General features: G+C 40.5%; 1 protein-coding gene across 1 annotated transcript; it reads right to left on the reverse strand.

The window, feature by feature from the left end:
• Positions 1-8,110: 8,110 nt before the first annotated feature.
• LOC122048708 (pentatricopeptide repeat-containing protein At5g15980, mitochondrial-like) lies at positions 8,111-9,727 on the reverse strand. The gene is made up of 5 exons (XM_042610242.1): positions 9,187-9,727; positions 8,802-9,094; positions 8,689-8,748; positions 8,431-8,604; positions 8,111-8,377 (listed from the first exon to the last, which is right to left on the reverse strand). Exons 1-5 carry the CDS (start codon positions 9,725-9,727, stop codon positions 8,111-8,113), a joined length of 1,335 nt encoding a protein of 444 aa, XP_042466176.1.
• Positions 9,728-21,699: the final 11,972 nt, after the last annotated feature.

A 21,699-nucleotide genomic window follows, 5' to 3' on the forward strand; every position in this document is an offset into this window, starting at 1 on the left:
TACTTCCTCCGTGTTGGCCTAGGGACGGGTTGGCGGGGGCGCAGGGGGCGAGCGAATCGCTTTTTGCCACATGATTATCCCCTCGGTGCGGTGCGATGGTTAAGACATAGGGTGTTGCCACATGAGGTCTTGAGGTCGAAACTCGGCGTGACCGAGCATAATCTCCCCTATGTCTTGGCTATTTGCACTAATGGCTAGTAATCATCCGTGATTTACCTCATCCATGTTGGTCTAGGGACGGGTTGGCGGGGGCACTAGGGGTGAGCGAATCGCCTTTTGCCACATGATTATTGTGGCAGTGGCTAGCAGCACATGAGGTGTTACCATAATGAGGTCTGGGGTTCGAATCTTGGCAAAGTCAAGGTAAATACCTCCCTTATGTGCTAGTCACTATTCCAAAGGCTAGTAGTCACCCGTGATTTACCTTTTCCGTGTTGACCCTGGGACGGGTTGGCGGGGGCGCTGGGGGCGAACGTATTCGCCTTTGTCACAATGTGGTATCAAGGCGATTCGCTCGCCCCCAGTATCCCCGTCCCTAGGTCAACACGGAGAAGGTAAATCACGGGTGGCTACTAGCCATTAATGCAAATGGTCAAGACATGGGGGAGGTTGGCCTTTGCCACAATGATTATTGTGGCAATGATGTCTCTTGTAGAATTCATGGCCTTTCCCTTTCATAGAATTTAATTGAATCACACAGCCACTCAACAGGTGGCCGTTGGGCAATTTGTCTCAACGCTCAATGCAAAGTAAGTGCTAATGGTAATTTATTGGAATGATTAGAAAGGGCAAACATAGAGAGACATCAAGTTCAATCTCATTGAGAAAATAGACCACTCACTTAATACATTCTTATCTATTGGCTAAGGCTCTAAAAGTTCACTATGGTTGAGGAGTCAATTCATGGCCATAAATTTAAAGGATGCCTTGTGTTGATTGTAGGGGCAAAGACAGAATTAGGCAAAGGAGTTGATTGATCAAGTGCTCAAATTGAGTTTGATTTAAATTCTATTTTATTGAGAATTTCCTTGATCATTTTCCTTCTTTTGTCATTCTCTTTCTGTAGAAAGGAGTGAAAAGTGTCACTAAAAAAAATTATCATTCCCTTTAAAAAATTATCATTCTCTTTTAGAAGATCCCTAATCACATGATAGAAAGTGAAAGATTGAAGTTGGGAAGAAGAGAGGATCTATGGCTGTAGCTGTAAAACCACAAGAGACTAGTTTTTAGGTATGGCTGTAGATGTTTATTTTATTTTCTATTTCTAAAATACTATTGCTCTAATATTATTAGAGAGAGTTAATGTGTTTAGGTATTTTTATTTTTCATTTACTTGGAGTTGGAGGTTGTTGTCTAATTTTATTAATGTTTTTCACCATGGATCACGGGGATGGTCATCGCCATGAGTGATTTGATCACCGGGGCATTTACTTGCGTTGAATGAGAATTTAATCCTTGTTATTTGGGAAACTCATCTTTTGCTTATCATCGTATCAAATTTGGGAGGGTTTATTCTAAAAGATTGTAATGCATTTAAATTAATTATAATTAAAATTATTTAAATATTATTTAAAATTATTCATATATTGTTAAAAGAATATTTTAATTTGATTAAAATTTGTATAACTTGATTAAAATTAGACAAATATTATTGGAATTAAAATTACTTTAATTGGAACATATTAGCCAAATTCTTATAAAGTAATTAATTTTGAAATAGTTGATAAAAAAATATTTAAAGTAATTTTTGTTAAAGTTATTTTAGTTGTTTTAAAAAAAAATATTTTTTTTAAATAAATAATCAAAATGTATTTTATAAGAATTGAATGTGATCCGTGTATTCATAAGAATTGAATGGAAACAGATCAGTTTATATACCTTTTATGGACAATAGTATTCCTCCTAAAGACATCCAACCTCTTCTTTTAATTTTCTTCAAAAATTTGTACATGTAGTAGAGAGAAAGAAAAAAAATAATAAATCATCGGCTCTTAGGATAAATCGGGAAGCGCCCGCGATAGCTAATCGAAGAGTCTAGCATTTTTTAATTATATCTTCCATTTAAAGTAAAAATTTTATAAATATATCATAAGTTGGAGATCAAACCATGGATATTTAAGTGACAATTTAAATATTCTAGCATGGTACCATAACTTAATACACATGAGGGTTTAAGTGAAAAATTTTGTAAATACTGATCGCGCGCTGATGAATATGAGCCCAGTAACAATGATCGGTGCAAACAAAAACTCAACCCGATGTGTGCCAAAGAGTTGTAGGGCAAACAAAGCAACTAACATGACACGCACAACAGGAATCTCAACGTCTGCAAGTTCAGTCTTAAGTTCTCACAGCTCTGTCGTAGGAACATAAATTTGGGGTTTTTATTGCAGCAAAAGCATATGCAATTTCGGTTTCAGAGATGTGCTCAATTGGATTTCTGAGATGTGTAAGTGCTGCTCACTGGTCTACTTATCAACAGTGGATAAAAGTAAGATGGTATATCTTACTGAAGCTTGTAATACTTAATGTATTGATCAAGTCCAAAACACCCTCTCCAACCTGGAAAAGAAATCCTTTGTTTATTATGTGATAATTCTAAATAAATTCCATAGAATACCAACTAAGGACTTCTCTTTTTCTTTAAGAATATTGCAAAAATTGGATGATAGAAATGGAAAATGAAGTTGCACTCTTATCATATTCAAACCAAAAATTGTTCTTGAGCTCTATTTCCTTCTTGCCGTCCTCCTGTGAATAGTTAACTGACTAAGAAAGGAAAGAACACAACCTTCGGAGAATTTACAAAATGGAATCCAACTTATTCAGTATTAACTAGTAAGCAAGCAAAAGTAAATATCACAACCTACAAGGAGCCAACTAAATTGCAATCGTACACCTAAAAGCAATTTTTAAGAGGTTTGAAGAAGAAAATTCCCTATTTATGCTATCAATGAATCCTAACTTCACAAAAAAAACAGTGATCCTGTAAGACATTTCAATCATTTAGGTATCTCGCATGGCTGCATCATAACAAGCAATACCTACATGGATAATCAAACTAACAGGTAGGGAAAATGGCATACCTTTTTCTCCTTCAGGAAGTTTCTTTGTTTCGGGAACATCGCAGCAGCAAAGGATGCCACATATATTTCAAAGATTATCCAATCACAAATGAAAGTTATGCAGGGCACAACCTCGCTAACATCAAGACCAAGAGATGCAAATTTCTTAGCATACTGCTTCCTTGATTTCCTGGAGTTGTTTGTAGCAAATACCAGCTTCTTACCCTGCAGAAGATGTTTGTTTCAATCCTAGATAAGCTGAGAGAGAAAAAGAACAAACTTTTTGGCCGCCACGCAATGGAAACCATAAAAATTCAAATTCTACGATGCAAAATAACGGGAAAAGAGTTCTAGGGCAAAAGATGTGAGCAAGAAGCGCGATTACCAAAGATCGGAGTGCCTTCAAGGCAAGCGGAACACCTTCAATGAGCTTGTCGCCCTTCCAGATGACCCCTATGTTGGGTTCGGAGTGCAACAGAAGACTCACGCAAGTATTGATTAATCTCTCTAGTACTCATATTTTCGTGCTATTTCTGTAACTCGAGAGACATAGAAGACGACATCCAGTGCATCTTCCATATAATGAGAATAATATGACTGATTTTCCTCTGAAGCATCGGGTGCAAGCTCTTTCAGTGGTTTATCTTCGAGCACGTAAATTTTTCTCTCATGTCTTAAGAAGATTTTCAGTGTCCTAAACCAATCCAGGTAGTTGAAACCGAGGAGAATATTCTCTTTCTCAAGAATGCTTCACAGTGATAAGATACTTGTGTTTGTCATCCAAAATTTAAAGCAGAGTTTTAGTATTTAGTGAATATATTTAATAAAGGTCTTTTATAACTCTTATTATTTTATTCAAGTCCAACGGTCTCCACTGTTAGAATCGGGAATTGGTTGGTAACAATTCCTAATATGACTGAAACCCTGAATAATATAGAATGCACACAGCTGAGCTGTACTTATATGCTATATTCATTAAGTAAACCTTAACTTGCCAATCATAAATCTATGTGACTTTCGGTATATTTTTATCGAGTCTTATATTCTCAATGCTTATCCCTCAAATCAATTAACCTTAGCTGAGCTAAACAAGTCAACTAATAATTATGATAAATTATAGATGTTTTGACACAAGCCCACAGCTGAATTCTACTGACTTATGTAAAAACTCTAACTATCATCATAGTTATTAGTAGAGGACTTTTAACCGATCTTAACTTTAATATATTTAATGAATTTTATAATTATTACTCACCATAATTGACTTCTTGTGCATTTGCGCAATCTCATTACGAGATTTATCTCCATTAATCCTCTTAATCTTTTAAACAAATAGGTTTCGAAGAATAATATTATTATTATTATTATTATTATTTATTTTTTAATTTTTTTTACTTTTCTTTTTCCGGTATATTTTTTTACTTTTTTATGTGTTTTTTTTATTTTTTAATGTTTTTATATTTTTATATTATTTATTTTTTTATTTTTTTACATTTTTTAAATTTTAATTTTAATTTTTTTATTTTAATTTTAAAAATTTTTATAATTTTCAATTTATTTAAAATTTTTAAATTTTTTATTTTTAAAATTTGTATTTTTTTAAAATTATTTATTTTAAAATTTTAAAATTTTTTAAATATTTTTTTATTTTTTTACATTTTTTCTCTTTTTTTCATGTTTTTTCTTATCGGAGGGTATTTTTGGTAAAAACAATTCGTTAATCCCGGAATCAAGAAAAACCTTAGTTTTCTGATTACTAGGGAATCATCGAATACTTAAACCAAACAAGGTTTTTGTTGATAACCTTGGATGGATAACCAAAGTTATCAAGAATAACCCCGAACCAAACACACCCTAACTATCATCATAGTTATTAGTAGAGGACTTTTAATCGATCTTAACTTTAATATATTTAATGAATTTTATAATTATTACTCACCATAATTGACTTCTTGTGCATTTGCACAATCTCATTACGAGATTTATCTCCATTAATCCTCTTAATCTTTTAAACAAATAGGTTTCGAAGATTTTTAATTTTAACATGTTAATCTACTTATGCCATAAGGAATTTATATCTAAATTATAACATTTATTACTCTACAAGTTTTTAGACAGAATTCATTTCTAACATAAAATGTTACAACATATAACTTGAAATAAAGAAATTAATATTTATTTGAAAAATCTCGAAACACTGATTCTTTCAATAAATTTTGAAGAAAATCCTTCGTACTATATGATTCAACCACGAATAGGCTCTGATACCATTGTTGGGTTCAGAGCGCAGCGGAAGATATATATCGAATCATGAATTTTTCGTGGTATATATAGTTTAATACAAAATAACATAAAAACATTACTCGAGTCCTCGATAACCTTGAATGATATGTGACTCCCCTAGCGGTATCCACGCGCACTAGATAACGAACTTGATACTATCCGTTAGGTGCCAGTCTCTTAGATTGGCAAAATCTTGGGAGCACTACTGATCTCTTCCGATGGAAGAAAGCGAATAAGAGGTTGACGAGGGAGAAATGGAGAGAAGGAATTTCACTCTTGAATCTTTCCGAAGATAGCTACTTATATCCTTCAAAGAATACGAAGAGTTAAAGTTTCAATTAATTCATCATTTATAATCTTCATTAATTAGGAAGATGAAGAGTCATAGTATTCATAAATTCTTCATTCATGAACTTCATTATAATAACTCTTCAAATTCTCAATTAATTATCATTATGATGACTCTTCGAATTCTCTATTAATCATCATGATTATGGCTATTCGAATTCTCTCTTCTTTATATCAAATAAATCCATATTTGATCTTAATCTCGACTAGCTTCCGATATTTCAAAATTAATTAATAATCCAATTAATTCTTATTATGAAATAATTAATTGATTAATTTTAGTATCCACTAAAATAATCAATAATGTTCATGTCTACGTGTTATGCGTGCGACCCTCTATGTTCTATACATGAAGGCAGTGTAAATTCATACACAGACTAAGATAACCATCTAACAACAATTTTTAGCCACCCAACGTGATAAAATTAATATCAGTCATAAACCGTAAACCACCATGAACCGATTACTGTGTAATTCAATCTTTTCATCTAAGTCTACATTCCAATTAATTCGGTACATTATGCATCATTACCAAATTAATTATTTTATTTGATTTTCAAGATATAATAGACTCCTCTTAAATGATAAATCATTTCTTCCATAGCCATGGATTTCGAGTCATTAATATCAAGCGATCGGAATGTTAACTCCTAATATAAGAGAGTGATGAATCCTCTACTGGCTCAACACTGTTTGCTCTACGCTTTGCTATACACTTAACTACCGTATTAATCACAATATGATTAAAGACTATTTTAACGACGTCAAAGCACATAACTCCATGCATAAAATAAATAAAGGTCTCAAGTCAAAAGATCAGTTACATACGTTCATAAGAGAAATGACCAATGATGTTTAATATATGATTTTCTCTTAAGTAGGAGTATACCACTAAACTCAAGATACCCTCAAGTACAACTTAGATATCCATCTCTTGGTCTATCTCGACCTAGTCATACTCAGCGTTGATCTAGATATTCATGTTCTCTCTAAATATCTATTCGATTAAGGACTATTTTTAATTAAAATAACACTTAACTTATAAAATTTTATTATTAATTATATACGTATAAAAAAATAAATAATTAATAATAAATACTTACCTTTATCAAATAGCACATAAGTACCACTAACATCCTAGGAGCTCAGAAGAGAAGGCAGAGGGTCAAGGGAAGGATTCAGTAGTGAGCACGTTTTTAGAGACTAATTAATTTTTTTAAAAGGGAGAAAATGAAGAGACCATCGCAGTCGAACAAGAAAGCTTCGATGGAATCGACGAGAGATCTGGTCGTCTCGGGCAAGAGGGGTTGAGGCGACGAGGGTGGCTTCGTCCCATTGGCCAGCGACATCGAGAGGAGAAGAAAGGGAATCGTCGACAACCGCACTCACGAATCGCGATCGGAAGATGGGTGAGCAACCGGCGGGACTCGTAGCGAACACTTGGTGGTGCGCGCTTTGCTTTTAAAAAAGGTAGATCCGCTACCTTAGCGGCCCCCCTAGTGCCGGTCCCACGGATATGGAGGGAGGTTTATGCAGGTACACAGGCCATAGGCGCATGGCGGGATAAACCCCAGGTCGTCAGTTCCTGAGAATCGACCCCTGACTATTACGCCAGAGATACCATGCACCCACCGTCTGCGCTACGCCCTAGGGGCACGCACTTTGCTTTTAAGCTTCAGGCCGAGTTAGTTGACCAGAATCTGACGACCCTTCTTTCTCCGTCTTGATTATTTAGTAATAATATTAATAACAACAATCTATCCCTTAAAATGTGTGTTTTACTGTTGGCTTAATTTAATAAAACCAAGAGGATAATTCGGGGCTTTTGAATTGACGTAAAATAAATGTAAATAAATACATTTTAGAAATTAATTTGCAAAAAAAAATCTAAAATTGCCACTAAATCTATTGAATGACATTTATTTTTAAATTGCAACGAAGTATTTTGAACACTAGATTCTGTTTAAGATATCAAGGAACAAACTTAAGCTAAGTTCCAATGTTGTCTGCTAGATTAAGGAATTCAATCATAATATTGCACACTATGAAAGACAATGCTCAAACTCTAAAATTACTAATGAAAACAGATCGGCATATCAAGTTTAAGAAGAGAAGGTATCAGCATTATTAGTTTTCCTGTTAAATAAAATTGTCAACTACTCACAATCAACAATCAGCTGATCGTATCAAATTTGACTCTCAATCCACTAAATTAGTTTTTAAAGAGCCATACTAAATCAGCAGCACAGACATTACTGAACGAAATGCCAAGGCTTTAAAGGAAGCACAGCAATTTGAAACCGCAGTGTATGATCTAAGCAGCTATAGCAGGGGTTTTGCCTGGTTGCATAGTGTGCGCCACTTGGCGTCGCCTTGCTGCTAGAAGTGCTTTAAAAACACGCAAAAACACATTCTTAGAAGGGAATTCCTTCACTATCATTGGCCTTCAGAAACTTCATAGCATCATTCACAGTTCCTGACTTGGACATATGCTTGATGAATGGGTCGATGCAAGGAGGAAACCCATGACCTTTCATCAGTTCCATAATGCTACAAGCTACTCGAAGGTGTCCTTGATCGACCAGCTTTTGAATCAGTCGCCTGTATGTGATATGCTGAAATCTTATATTTCTCTCAGTTACCATCTCTTTGAGCAACGTTTGCGCTTCATTTGATCTTTCCTTGCGGCAAAATCCAGTAATCAATGCTTCAAAGGTACTTCCGACAGATTCACCATCCTTTTTTCTATCAGCATCTTAAACAAGGCCAATGCTTGTTCTAGTTGGCCAGCTATCAAGTACTTTCGAACTAAATATGGCCATGCTTTCGCGTCATCTTCATTTTCAGTGTTGATCAGATACTGGCGGGCTTCATCTAATCTTCCAGCATTTGAAATCCCCGTGATTACCTGAACATGTACAGAACTATCAGCTGTAGTTCCACCCGCTTCCATGGATTTTAACACCTTAGCACACTCACCCAATCTCCTTACCGATTTAATAACCCCATCAAAAACTGATATCTTAATAGAATTCCCAGCAGCTACAAAACTCTAAACAAGTCTAGTAATCAAATCAAAGTCTAGATTCTCACCCACTATAACACTTTTTTAAAGAGAAACAAGAAATCCTTCTGTGAAGGTTTCTCTGAGCCTTCCATTGCAAACTCATACAAACCCACAGATTCTGCAATCATCTTCCTGCGGTAAAAACGTTGTGAGATCTCAATGTATGTTTTCTTCTCCAATTCATGACCCTCATCTCTCATATTACAGAGAAGATCCTGAAACTCTCTGCGATTTTTTTTAGCCAAAATTCTGGCCATAGCATTATAAACTCTACCATTCAGCTTGGAGGGTGTCGTCTTCTCAACCCACTCTAAAAATGGAAGAGCTTTCCCTGGACGTCGGGTAAAGAATTCCAGGAACTCGTATCCAATTCAGATGGTAAGATGATACTGGTCTTATATGGCTCCCTGTTAAGGAACTCACCTGATTCAATTTCCTGAAGAATCTTGCTGAGTTCACAGTTCAAAGAGTATGTTTTACGCAACAAATCAGCGTTTTTTACCCTCCTCTCCTCCTCAAAGCTCTTGGAGACGGCTAAGTATGTGTCTTTAGTGATACCAAACGCTTTCTTTCTCATGATCTCGACCACACGCCAGAATTCCCCAGGCCGCCCGTTGGTTCCAAGCGTTTCGAGCATCCGATTTAAGCCTTTTGAATCCATCCGAATATTGCCGTCCTCCGACACGGAACCAGCGCTTTTGAGATCACGAAGCACCAAACCCATTGTCTCCCCGTTGAATGAGAGGTCAAGGGACGCCAGCTCTGCTTCAATGCCATCTGAACCAGCGGCGGCCGCCGAAAACCAGCGGCCTGCAGGGTGGTTCGGAAGAAGGCTGTTCCTACCGAGAAACGGGAGGCGAAAGGAGGAGTCTTGGAGTCGCGGAGCGCTCACCTGGAGGCAGGAAAGCTCGACGGCGGAGGCGCGGGGTGCGGCGAGAGCGAGGTAGCGTCGGGAGAGCTCCATCCACGCGGTTCTCATCGTCAGCGATTACCGATCCGGATCGAAGAGGCTAGTTTTCAAGTTTCACAGGCGAGGCACGGAGCCGGAATTAGGGTTTTTGTTTTGATAGTCAGGTGGCAGCGGCTGCGTGCGATGACGCGTCACTCATTTCCGTATGGACCCTACTATGACACAAGCGAATCGATCCGAGTCAGATCAATTTCTTGACTCACTACGATCAATTATATCAATTAATTTAAGCCTATATTAATTAATAGGGAGCATTGTAAAATAAATATAATCTGGAGCCACTCAGCCGTAGCGCACGCACCCGATTCCTCTTCCATCATCGAAACCTTAGCTAAGCTGATTTCCTCCGGCGAGCGACGACGACTATTTACGTTGAGCAACAGCGAGCGAGACTGCCAGTTTTGGGGCCTGAAGAACTCCGATCACCATCATTGTCGCTCAAGAAAATCTTTTGTCCTTTACGCTACTACTTTGAATAGGTGAGCATCTTTCTCCCTTGTATTTGTCCACAAGCAACCTAGAATTTTAGTGCACGTGATTGATCTCATTGTGATTTCGTACAATTTTTGTTTGTGTGGAGAAACGATGTTAGTTTAAATTCCTTAACCTAAGAAGATTGGTCGAGTGTGGCCGTAGATTGGTGTCACACTCCGCTGCTACTACAACCTTCGCAATCGCGATCCTCCTCGAGGCACGATCCCACATCTTCCGTGTTATCCATGGTATTAAAAACCTCTCTGCTCCTCCTGATCGCGAGAATCCCGCGCTTCCTTTCCCTGTTCGATGCGACACCGGAACCTTCCATCTTCCTCCTAATCGCTTACCATTCTCTTCTCCCTGTTCGTCGCCACACCAGCACCCAGAGCCTTCTTCCCTTCGATTGTGATTCATCCACGCATGATACCTAACCTCACTTCTCTAGATTAGGGTCTGATTCCTGTGTAAGTGTGTTGGTCTAGTCATTCTCAAGGGAAACTCAAGCTTATCTTTTTTCCATCCTTAACGATATTTTTGCTTCTAAATTGTATTGCCTCTAGTTGTCATTCGTGGCAGCTTTCGATACTTCCCCTATCAATAGTATTAGTAATCAATGACAACTCAAAAGATTATTGTCATATGTATGAAAAGAAAACTAGAAGTTATTTGCAGTGGTGCCCAAGGGAGAGGTTGAAGATGTTATGATCTCGAGACCAGTTTGAGATATGTGCACAAGATATGTGCCTTCATGATACCCCTCCCTAATTGATCCCTTCTGAAGAACTCTAAGAAAATATTGACATCAACTAGTTCTTTAAATCGCATGGTAAAAAAGCAAAATGTTCTTGCTTACACTAGTTTGATGTACTTTTGTTATAGTTTATTATTTTCGCATCCTTATTGATGTATTTACTTGTCTGGAAGTAGGAAAGAAAAGAAAAAAAATGAAATTGTTAATTTTTCATTACTTAAAAGGAACTAGAGAGGAGAAAGGTACTTAATTTGGACAATTACTCTAATTCTACCCAAATCAAATGGACATTGTGGGAGTTGAAATTTAAACCGCTAATAAACACAAATAAGTAATTACTATCATTTCTTTCCTTTCAATTTTGTGCAACTAGACAAGAAAAATGGAATTGCATAAATAAGATATCACAATTCACTTCCTTTCTTCTCTTTAACTTGTATTGTTTCATTTTCTCCTATTGTTTTATCCGGTAAGTGTTGCTTGATGAACTAAATGATCATGCATTTGAATTTGTTAAAATTCTGAAATAGTTTTCAGTATTTTGTAAAAGCTTTAGATGATCCAATTTTTGCCTATTATATAGGTAACACCGAATGCGCTAGGATTATGCAAAACAATCGTTTGACATGATTCACAGTGACACACTAGATTTCTTAAAATTGTCTAACTTAATTTTGGCTGCTGTTTTGTAGTTGGGAAATGCATGGGATCAATGTGTGCAATCTAGTTCATTTTATAATCCTGTGTGTAACACAAAATTGAGAGAAACTTCAAATTATAATGCTAAAGTTACATAATGATCCTTTTGTTGTATGATGTGCATATGCATCTATTTGTTTTTTGTTTATAAAGAATTGGTGTTCTAGTAAATTATTCTAATCTGAAAAACTTCAAAAGCATGTCATTATATTTCTTTGTTATTCTCTTGGTATCATTGAATGAAAGAAACATGAGAAATCACTAACTTCTATTATGTATTTTGTCTTCTAGGTCATTTCACTAGTTCAGTTGAAGCTTTTTTATCTTCTTGTCAAATTCATTATTTTTCATAAAAGAAGGGACAATAAGAACCTCAAGAAGCGTAAATTAGGAGTATAGACAAGATTGCTAAACTGATTGTTAGGACCTTCGGATGCGGCTAGAGAGGGGGGGTGTGAATAGCCGACCCCAAATTCTCGTTTCTTCCTACAATTTGAGTTAGCGCAGCGGAAATAAAGAGTAGAAACGAAAGTGAAGATGATCAAACCTCAAACACGATGATGTAACAAGGTTCGGAGATGATACTCCTACTCCTCGGCGTGTCCGTAAGGTGGACGAAGCCTATTAATCCGTCGGTGGATGAGACCCCGGATAACCGGCTAATATGATCTCCTTATGGGTGGAGAAACCTCGCCACAATATCTTTTGCAACAGCAATAAAGGAATACAAGATAGAGCAAGAAAACAATGAATGTAAAGACACTACCAAGTTTTCTTGCCTTCTCGTTGTCGACTGAAGTCCGTTGATGAAGCAGCAACTTCACGGATTCAAGCACAGCAGCTAGAGAACCAGCCGACGGAAGCTCACACGAAGCTTCAGCAATGGAGAGCTCAACAAAGCTCAGATCGCAGGAGCAAGAACCGTTCAGCAAGAAGTTGTTAAGCCTTCACTGTAGTACCCTTCTTATATGAACCTGCGAAGAAGACAAAGAAAGGAATCTAGCCATTGTGTCACAACGGCTAAGCCTGGACCGATCAGGCTCCATCCTGATCGGTCCAGGAGGTCCCTGATCGGTCTGTGGACCAATCAGGCCCTAGGCTGATCGGTCCCCAGACCGATCAGCCAACTCTCTGTGAGAGTTGGCTTCGAGGCCTGATCGGTCTGTGGACCGATCAGGCCCTATTCTGATCGGTCCCCAGACCGATCCCCAAACCTCTTTCTGCCTCCTGAGCGTTTCCGGATCGGTCTGCAGACCGATTAGTTAACCCACAGAAACATTCTGTTTGGTTACTGATCGGTCACCAGACCGATCCAGACAATCAGAGTATCACTGGATCGGTCACCAGACCGATCCAATGCCTTAGAGCTTCCCAGCCCTAAACCCTAAAGTCTTCTCGGTCTAGAGAACGAGCTACCGAGCCCTCTCTGACCTAGTCCGGAGAACGAGCTACCGACCCCTCTCCGACTTCCACTTTCGGTCCAGAGAACGAGCTACCGAGCCCCCTCTGACCTAGTCCGGAGAACGAGCTACCGAGCCCTCTTCGACTTCATCCGGTCCAGAGAACGAGCTCCCGAGCCCTCTCTGACCTAGTCCGGAGAACGAGCTACCGAGCCCTCTCCGACTTCGTCCAGTCCAGAGAACGAGCTTTCGAGCCCTCTCTGACCTAGTCCGGAGAACGAGCTACCGAGCCCTCTCCGACTTCGTCCGGTCCAGAGAACGAGCTCCCGAGCCCTCTCTGACCTAGTCCGGAGAACGAGCTACCGAGTCCTCTCCGACTTCGTCCGGTCCAGAGAACGAGCTACCGAGCCCTCTCCGACTTCATCCGGTCCAGAGAACGAGCTACCGAGCCCTCTCTGACCTAATCCGGAGAACGAGCTGCCGAGCCCTTTCCGACTTCGTCATGCCAAGCTTCCATACTTGGACTTCTCCCGTGCCAAGCCTCCATACTTGGACTTTTCCCGTGCCAAGCTCCCTACTTGGACTTTTCCGTGCCAAGTCTCCATACTTGGACTTTTCCCGTGCCAAGTCTCCATACTTGGACTTTTCCCGTGCCAAGCTCCCTACTTGGACTTTTCCGTGCCAAGTCTCCATACTTGGACTTTTCCCGTGCCAAGTCTCCATACTTGGACTTTTCCCGTGCCAAGCTCCCTGCTTGGACTTTTCCGTGCCAAGTCTCCATACTTGGACTTTTCCCGTGCCAAGCTCCCTGCTTGGACTTTTCCGAATCAAGTCAACTCACGTCGGGTCAACCCGGTCAACCTTGACTGAAGGTTGCACCCACAATCTCCCAAGTTTGTATTCTTGTCAGACATCAAGATACAACTTTTCTATTCTCGTCAAACATCAAAATACAACTCGAGTCAGGTCAACCAGGTCAACCTTGACCTAAGGTTGCACCAACAATCTTCCCCTTTTTGATGTTTGACAAAAACCATAATCAAATTAGGTTAACCCGATAACCTAACTTAGGTTTTCCAATACTTCTCCAATGTTCTTCCTTGAACATTTTCTAAACATTCTCCCCCTTTTTGACACACATAAAAAAGAGTGAATCAAGGTCAAGAGTTTCTTCCTAATGAAAGTCCCATACCTTTCATTGAAACCCTTAATTTCCCCCTTGATACTAAAGACAACAATCAACTTAGTGATAATCCCATATCACTCATCCTCAAAAATCGAGTAAAAACTCCCCCTAAAAGTCAACTCTCGCTTGACCAATAGGTAAAACTCCCCCTAAAGGTCAACTCCCCCTTGACCATTGCACCAACAATGTTTTGGAGAGTTTCAACCCTTTAGAAATCTAAAACACAACTTCCACAGCTGAAATTTTAGACAATCAGTCGAAAATCAGCATTTTGGCACGCTCTGATCGGTCACCAGACCGATCAGAACCCCTCATGATCGGTCACCAGACCGATCAGACTTCCCTGGATCGGTCCAGTGACCGATCCACACTACTCTGGACTGATCAGGATCTTCTCTGATCGGTCCACAAACTCTGATAAGGAATTTCTGATTTTTCTCCCGAAATTCAGAAACCCCTAAAAAATCACAGAAAATTCCAAAAATTGTAAAATTTTGAGGATACATTCCTCATAACATATATTATCATGGAAAAATAGTTTTCTATGAAAATAACTTCCATTTTCAAATCTTGATACAAAGTTCGAAAAACTTTGAAATAGCTCAAGGTTAATCCATCTTTGTATCAACTTGCTCAATGATGAATGCTATCACTAGAAAAGCTTCATCAAGGTTTTTCAAATCAGTTTTGAAATGATTTTAAACCATTAAATTTAGGATCACAATCTTAGGGCTAAATGTACATGACTTGTACACAAGCTTTCCCTATGATCCTCAATTACGAATTAGGCTCATCTAGGTACAAGAACTATGCACCTTGATCCTAACTCATAATCCTAATATCTCACACACATCTAAGGTGTATCAAACACATCCAAGTCAATTTTGATGTGAGATATGGGTTTAGGTCATCTTAAGCTAAGTTCTCATGTATTTTCTAAACAACAATTTGATCTCCATATCAAATTATGTTTTTATCCTTAAATCAGATTAATTGATCATAAATGCAAGAGATGATGACATGGCATAAAATAATATCATAAGTGGAAACATGTGCCAATGTCATGATGTCATGGCATAAAGTATGAAACTTAAATAAGGCATGACATATAACTAACCTAAGCATTATCATGACATTTCAAATGATAGTAAATTAGATATGATGTCATGACATGACATATGGCAAACAATATATGGCAAATAACATATAAAGGTATAGAAAATACCTAATTCTAGCTTTAGTTGCCATTTTTGATGATTTTGATCATTTTGCCATAAATTCTATATTCCTAAGTGTAATAGATCTAAAATCATATACTAAAGATTTTTAGATCACTATGTGTCAATTAGATTGACCCTAGAAAACTCCTCAAATGTGGTTGGCACATCCTAATCACCTTAGGAATAATTTTTAATTTCATTTTCAAGGCTTGATTACACCTTAAAACTTCCTAAAGTGCCACCTTTTGCTATGAACAGATTAACTACCTATCCAATTAAGGTTGGCACACCCTAAACCATCTAGCGTGAAGAAATCACGCTCCTAGGAACCCAATACCTATTTGAGCTCATTGGGTTCACTAAATATTCACTAGGGATGACTTCCCTAGCAACCCTCCTAATGACCCTCCTAGGCTTTAAAGCCTTGGTCATTTGGGACTCATCAAGATCAACTCTAGGGGTGACTCCCCTTGTTACCTTAGTGATGGTCTTCCTAGCCCTAGGTCTTGTTCCATAATCGAATGGAACATTATGATAAGTGGGCTTGACCACTTGAGACTTAGGTTTGTGACTCAAACCTCTCATGTCCTTGGGCTTTGGTTTTTGACCCTTATACCCTAGAGTTGGCTTCTCCAAATTCTTAAGTGTCTTTTCTAAAGTGTCAAGTCTTGACCTTAAGACTTGATTTTCCTTCTCTAATACCTCAAGTTTTAATTTGTCATTTTTCTTTGAGGTATTCCTAGGCATATGTCTAGTTGTTTTGGGATTCCTATCTAAGTTTTCCTTAACCTTAGATGAGTTAACTCTAGGGTTGGCATTTCTGGTATTATCCTTACCTAGACTAACATGCTTGGCACCTAAGCACATGTATCGGTTTCTATGGTTATCATGCTTATCATCATTGGCAATTGCAATAAAGCTACTAGCATGTTTCTTATTAGAATTGCAATAATGTGCCTTAAAAGATACCTTAGGGTTTGCCTTAGCTCCCCCCATAGATGTGCTTGGTCTCTTGTCCTTGTGAGGTTGCCTCCCCCTCGGACATTGGCTCCTATAATGTCCCCTTCGCTTGCATTGGAAGCACACCACGTGCTCCTTGCTCTTGCATTTCGGGACTCCGGCTCCCTTGACCTTTGGTGCCGGTGGAGTCTTCCTAATCCTCTTTGGACATTTACTCTTGTAATGTCCATATTCCCTACACTTAAAGCATATTATATGTAATTTACTTGAAATTAAATTGCTTGAGATACCTAGGGTTGAGGATGGATAGAAGCTCTCTTCTTCATCCCTTCCGGAGGTAGAAGCTTCTTCTTCTTGCTCCAATCTTGAGGAAAAACTCTCCTCCTCTTCTTCCTTAGATGTTGAATAGCCCTCAACTTCTAATTCCATACCTCCGTGATATGAGCTGCTTGGCTCACTTAACTCCTCTTCATGGCTTGAATTGGAGCTCTCCTCATGGAACTTAGCCAAGTTGTTCCACAACTCCTTGGCATCGTTGTATCCACCTATCTTACACAAAGTATCATTAGGTAATGAAAATTCAAGGATTTTCGTTACCTCGTCGTTGATTGTGGATTGGTGGATTTGTTCCTTCGTCCACTTCTTCTTCTTGAGAGGTTCTCCCTTTTTATCCATCGGAGGAGTAAAACCTACTCGTACACAATTCCAATTCACTAGGTTAGTCATAAGAAAATACTTCATTCTTACCTTCCAATACGCGAAGTCGTCGCGATCGTAGAAGGGTGGAATCGTGATGTCTTCTCCAAGTTGATCCATTCTCTAGCTCGTGCTCCCCCGGGTGTTAATCCGACGAAGAGCGACCTCGCTCTGATACCACTTGTTAGGACCTTCAGATGCGGCTAGAGAGGGGGGGTGTGAATAGCCGACCCCAAATTCTCGTTTCTTCCTACAATTTGAGTTAGCGCAGCGGAAATAAAGAGTAGAAACGAAAGTGAAGATGATCAAACCTCAAACACGATGATGTAAGGAGGTTTGGAGATGATACTCCTACTCCTCGGCGTGTCCGTAAAGTGGACGAAGCCTATAAATATGTCGGTGGATGAGACCCCGGATAACCGACTAATATGAACTCCTTATGGGTGGAGAAACCTCGCCACAATATCTTTTGCAACAGCAATAAAGGAATACAAGATAGAGCAAGAAAACAATGAATGTAAAGACACTACCAAGTTTTCTTGCCTTCTCGTTGTCGACTGAAGTCCGTTGATGAAGTAGCAACTTCACGGATTCAAGCACAGCAGCTAGAGAACCAGCCGACGGAAGCTCACACGAAGCTTCAGCAATGGAGAGCTCAACAAAGCTCAGATCGCAGGAGCAAGAACCGTTCAGCAAGAAGTTGTTAAGCCTTCACTGTAGTACCCTTCTTATATGAACCTGCGAAGAAGACAAAGAAGACACAGAAAGGAATCTAGCCGTTGTGTCACAACGGCTAAGCCTGGACCGATCAGGCTCCATCCTGATCGGTCCAGGAGGTCCCTGATCGGTCTGTGGACCGATCAGGCCCTAGGCTGATCGGTCCCCAGACCGATCAGCCAACTCTCTGTGAGAGTTGGCTTCGAGGCCTGATCGGTCTGTGGACCGATCAGGCCCTATTCTGATTGGTCCCCAGACCGATCCCCAAACCTCTTTCTGCCTCCTGAGCGTTTCCTGATCGGTTTGCAGACCGATCAGTTAACCCACAGAAACATTCTGTTTGGTTACTGATCGGTCACCAGACCGATCCAGACAATCAGAGTATCACTGGATCGGTCACCAGACCGATCCAATGCCTTAGAGCTTCTCAGCCCTAAACCCTAAAGTCTTCCCGGTCTAGAGAACGAGCTACCGAGCTCTCTCTGATCTAGTCCGGAGAACGAGCTACCGAGCCCTCTCCGACTTCCACTTTCGGTCCAGAGAACGAGCTACTGAGCCCCCTCTGACCTAGTCCGGAGAACGAGCTCCCGAGCACTCTCCGACTTCGTCCGGTCCAGAGAACGAGCTCCCGAGCCCTCTCTGACCTAGTCCGGAGAACGAGCTACCGAGCCCTCTCCGACTTCGTCCGGTCCAGAGAATGAGCTCCCGAGCCCTCTCTGACCTAGTCCGGAGAACGAGCTACCGAGTCCTCTCCGACTTCGTCCGGTCCAGAGAACGAGCTACCGAGCCCTCTCCGACTTCATCCGGTCCAGAGAACGAGCTACCGAGCCCTCTCTGACCTAGTCCGGAGAACGAGCTGCCGAGCCCTCTCCGACTTCGTCATGCCAAGCTTCCATACTTGGACTTCTCCCGTGCCAAGCCTCCATACTAGGACTTTTCCCGTGCCAAGCTCCCTGCTTGGACTTTTCCGTGCCAAGTCTCCATACTTGGACTTTTCCCGTGCCAAGTCTCCATACTTGGACTTTTCCCATGTCAAGCTCCCTGCTTGGACTTTTCCGTGCCAAGTCTCCATACTTGGACTTTTCCCGTGCCAAGTCTCCATACTTGGACTTTTCCCGTGCCAAGCTCCCTGCTTGGAATTTTCCGTGTCAAGTCTCCATACTTGGACTTTTCCCGTGCCAAGCTCCCTGCTTGGACTTTTCCGAATCAAGTCAACTCATGTCAGGTCAACCAGGTCAACCTTGACCGAAGGTTGCACCCACAATCTCCCAAGTTTGTATTCTTGTCAAACATCAAGATACAACTTTCCTATTCTCGTCAAACATCAAAATACAACTCGAGTCAGGTCAACTCGAGTCAGGTCAACCAGGTCAACCTTGACCTAAGGTTGCACCAACACTGATTTCCTCCTAATTCTGAAGCCACTCGGTCGTACCGCACACACCCGATTCCTCCTCCGTTATCGAAACCTCCGCTAGGCTGATTTCCTCCGACGAGCGGCGGAGACTATTTGCGTCGAGCAGCAGCAAGTGAAACCGCCAGTTCTAGGAACTGAGGAACCCCGATCACCATCATTGTCACTCAGGAAAATCTTCTGTCCTTTATGTTGGTGCAGCGAAGGCCGGCAAGAGGGGGTGAATTGCCTGAAAAAAAAATAAAGTATACCCTCCTCGTGCTTTCAACTAAAAAATGCAATAGTAAAATAATAACAGATAAATTAACAGAAACGAAAAGGGACTCAGCTATTTACTTGGTTACAACCAAGAAGGTTGTTAATCCGAGGCAGTAAGAAAAAGCACACTGAAGAATCTCCTTCTTTGAAGGCGGAGAATCCTTTTACACTTTGGAAGCTTAGAACTATGGCTAGGAAAGACTACACAGTTGATTGTTTGAGTTGTTGCTTATTTCCTAGCTCCATGGGCGTTTATATAGCTCCTGGAAAGTCTATCCCGAGGGTCCAAGGCGCCTCCAATAAGTTTCAAGGCGCCTCCAGCTCGGCGAATGGATAGAAATCTATCCTGTGCTCGAACGGTTAGTTTGACCATCTTGGAGGCGCCTCCAACAGTGTTGAAGGCACCTTCAAAACTTGTGAAGGTGCCTCCAATGTAGAGGACTGCGTAAGCACCTCCAGCACTTCCTTTAAGGCGCCTATAGCTTGCTCTTTAGCTCCTTTTGACTTTGTTTCAGCTTCCGATGCTCTGATAACTTGGGTGATTGCGACCAACCAGAATAGCGCACACCCGAACCCAATTCCCGACCTTTACCTTGAGCAGTCTTCCTCCCCGGCTTAACATCCCTCGAACGTCGCACACATTTTTCTCGCCCACCAGTGTACTCTTCCGCAGCTTTCTCGTCCTTCGGACACACCGAGCCCATCGACTCCCTTCCTGTGTCGTCCTTCTTGCTAGCTGCGTCTTCCGCTCGACTTCCTGCGCTCCTAAGCTCATACACACTCAAACACAGGGATCAAACACAAAGCAGGACCTAACCAACTTGGTTGATCACATCAAAACATCCACAGGGATCCAACACTTTACGCTACAACTTTAGCTAGGTGAGCATCTTTCTCCCTCGTATTTATGGACAAGCAAACTAGGATTTTAGTGCATGCGATTGATCTCATTGTGATTTCCTACAATTTTTGTTCGTGTGGAAGAACGAGATTAGTTTAAATTCCTTAACCTAAGAAAATTAGCTGAGTGTGGCGGTATGTCTCATTCCGCTGCTACTACAACCTTCGCAATCACGATCCTCCTCGAGGCACGATCCCACCTCTTCTGTGTTATCCATGGTATTAAAAAGCTCTCTGCTCCTCCCGATCGCTCGAGAATCCCACGCTTCCTTTCCCTGTTCGATGCGACACCGAAACCTTCCATCTTCCTCCTGATCACGTACCACTCTCTTCTCCCTGTTCGTTGCCACACTAGCACCCAGAGCCTTCTTCCCTTCAATTGTGATTCATCCCCGCATGATTCCTCCCCTCACTTCTCTATATTAGGGTCTGATCCATGTAAGTGTGTCGGTCTAGTCATTCTCAAGTTCTAACTGATGGAGAGGAAAACTCAAGCTCATCTTTTTCCATCCTTAACGGCATTTTTGTTTCTAAATTTTATTGGCCCTAGTTTTCATTCGTGGCAGCTGAGCACCTGCTAGAGTGATGATGTGTCACTCACTTTTGTGTGGGCCCCACCATGACATGAGCGAGTCGACCCGAGTTGGGTCGGATCACTCTCTTGACTCACTACGGTCAGTTATATCAATTAATTTGAGTGTATAATAATAATTTTAAAACTAAGAGGAAGCATTGTAAAACAAATATGCCTTTTGGGGGCCAAAAAGAGACTTTCTCTAATTCTGAAGCCACTCGGCCGCATCGCACACACCCGATTCCTCCTCCGTTATCAAAGCCTTTGCTAGGATGATTTCCTTTGGCGAGCGGCGACGACTATTTGCGTCCAGCAACAACGAGCGAACTGCCAGTTCTGTGAACTGAGGAACCTCGATCACCATCATTGTCGCTGGGGAAAATCTTCTGTCCTTTACGCTACTACTTTGGCTAGGTGAGCATCTTTTTCCCTCGTATTTATGGACAAGCAACCTAGAATTTTAGTGCACGTGATTGATCTCATTGTGATTTTCTATAATTTTTGTTTGTGTTGAAGAACAAGGTTAGTTTAAATTCCTTAACTTAAGAAGATTGGCTGAGTGTGGCGGTATGCCTCATTCCGCTGCTGCTACAACCTTCGCAATCATGATCCTCTTCGAGGCACGATCCCACCTCTTGTCACGTCCCGAGGGAGTCCCTGTCCGAAGAAATTTTGGCAACACCTCCCCTGTACGGGTGACAATCTGAAACATTT

The sequence above is a fragment of the Zingiber officinale genome, chromosome 2B (assembly GCF_018446385.1).
Source record: "Zingiber officinale cultivar Zhangliang chromosome 2B, Zo_v1.1, whole genome shotgun sequence".
In the NCBI taxonomy this organism is placed as follows: Eukaryota; Viridiplantae; Streptophyta; class Magnoliopsida; order Zingiberales; family Zingiberaceae; genus Zingiber; species Zingiber officinale.

Coding starts and splice junctions, on each gene's coding strand:
- LOC122048708 (XM_042610242.1), bottom strand. CDS start 9,727: ATGGAGCTCTCCCGACGCTACCTCGCTCTCGCCGCACCCCGCGCCTCC. Junction 8,749..8,801: donor TCTTGTTTCTCTTTAAAAAA/GTGTTATAGTGG, acceptor AGACTTGTTTAG/AGTTTTGTAGCTGCTGGGAA. Junction 8,605..8,688: donor TTGATGGGGTTATTAAATCG/GTAAGGAGATTG, acceptor GTACATGTTCAG/GTAATCACGGGGATTTCAAA.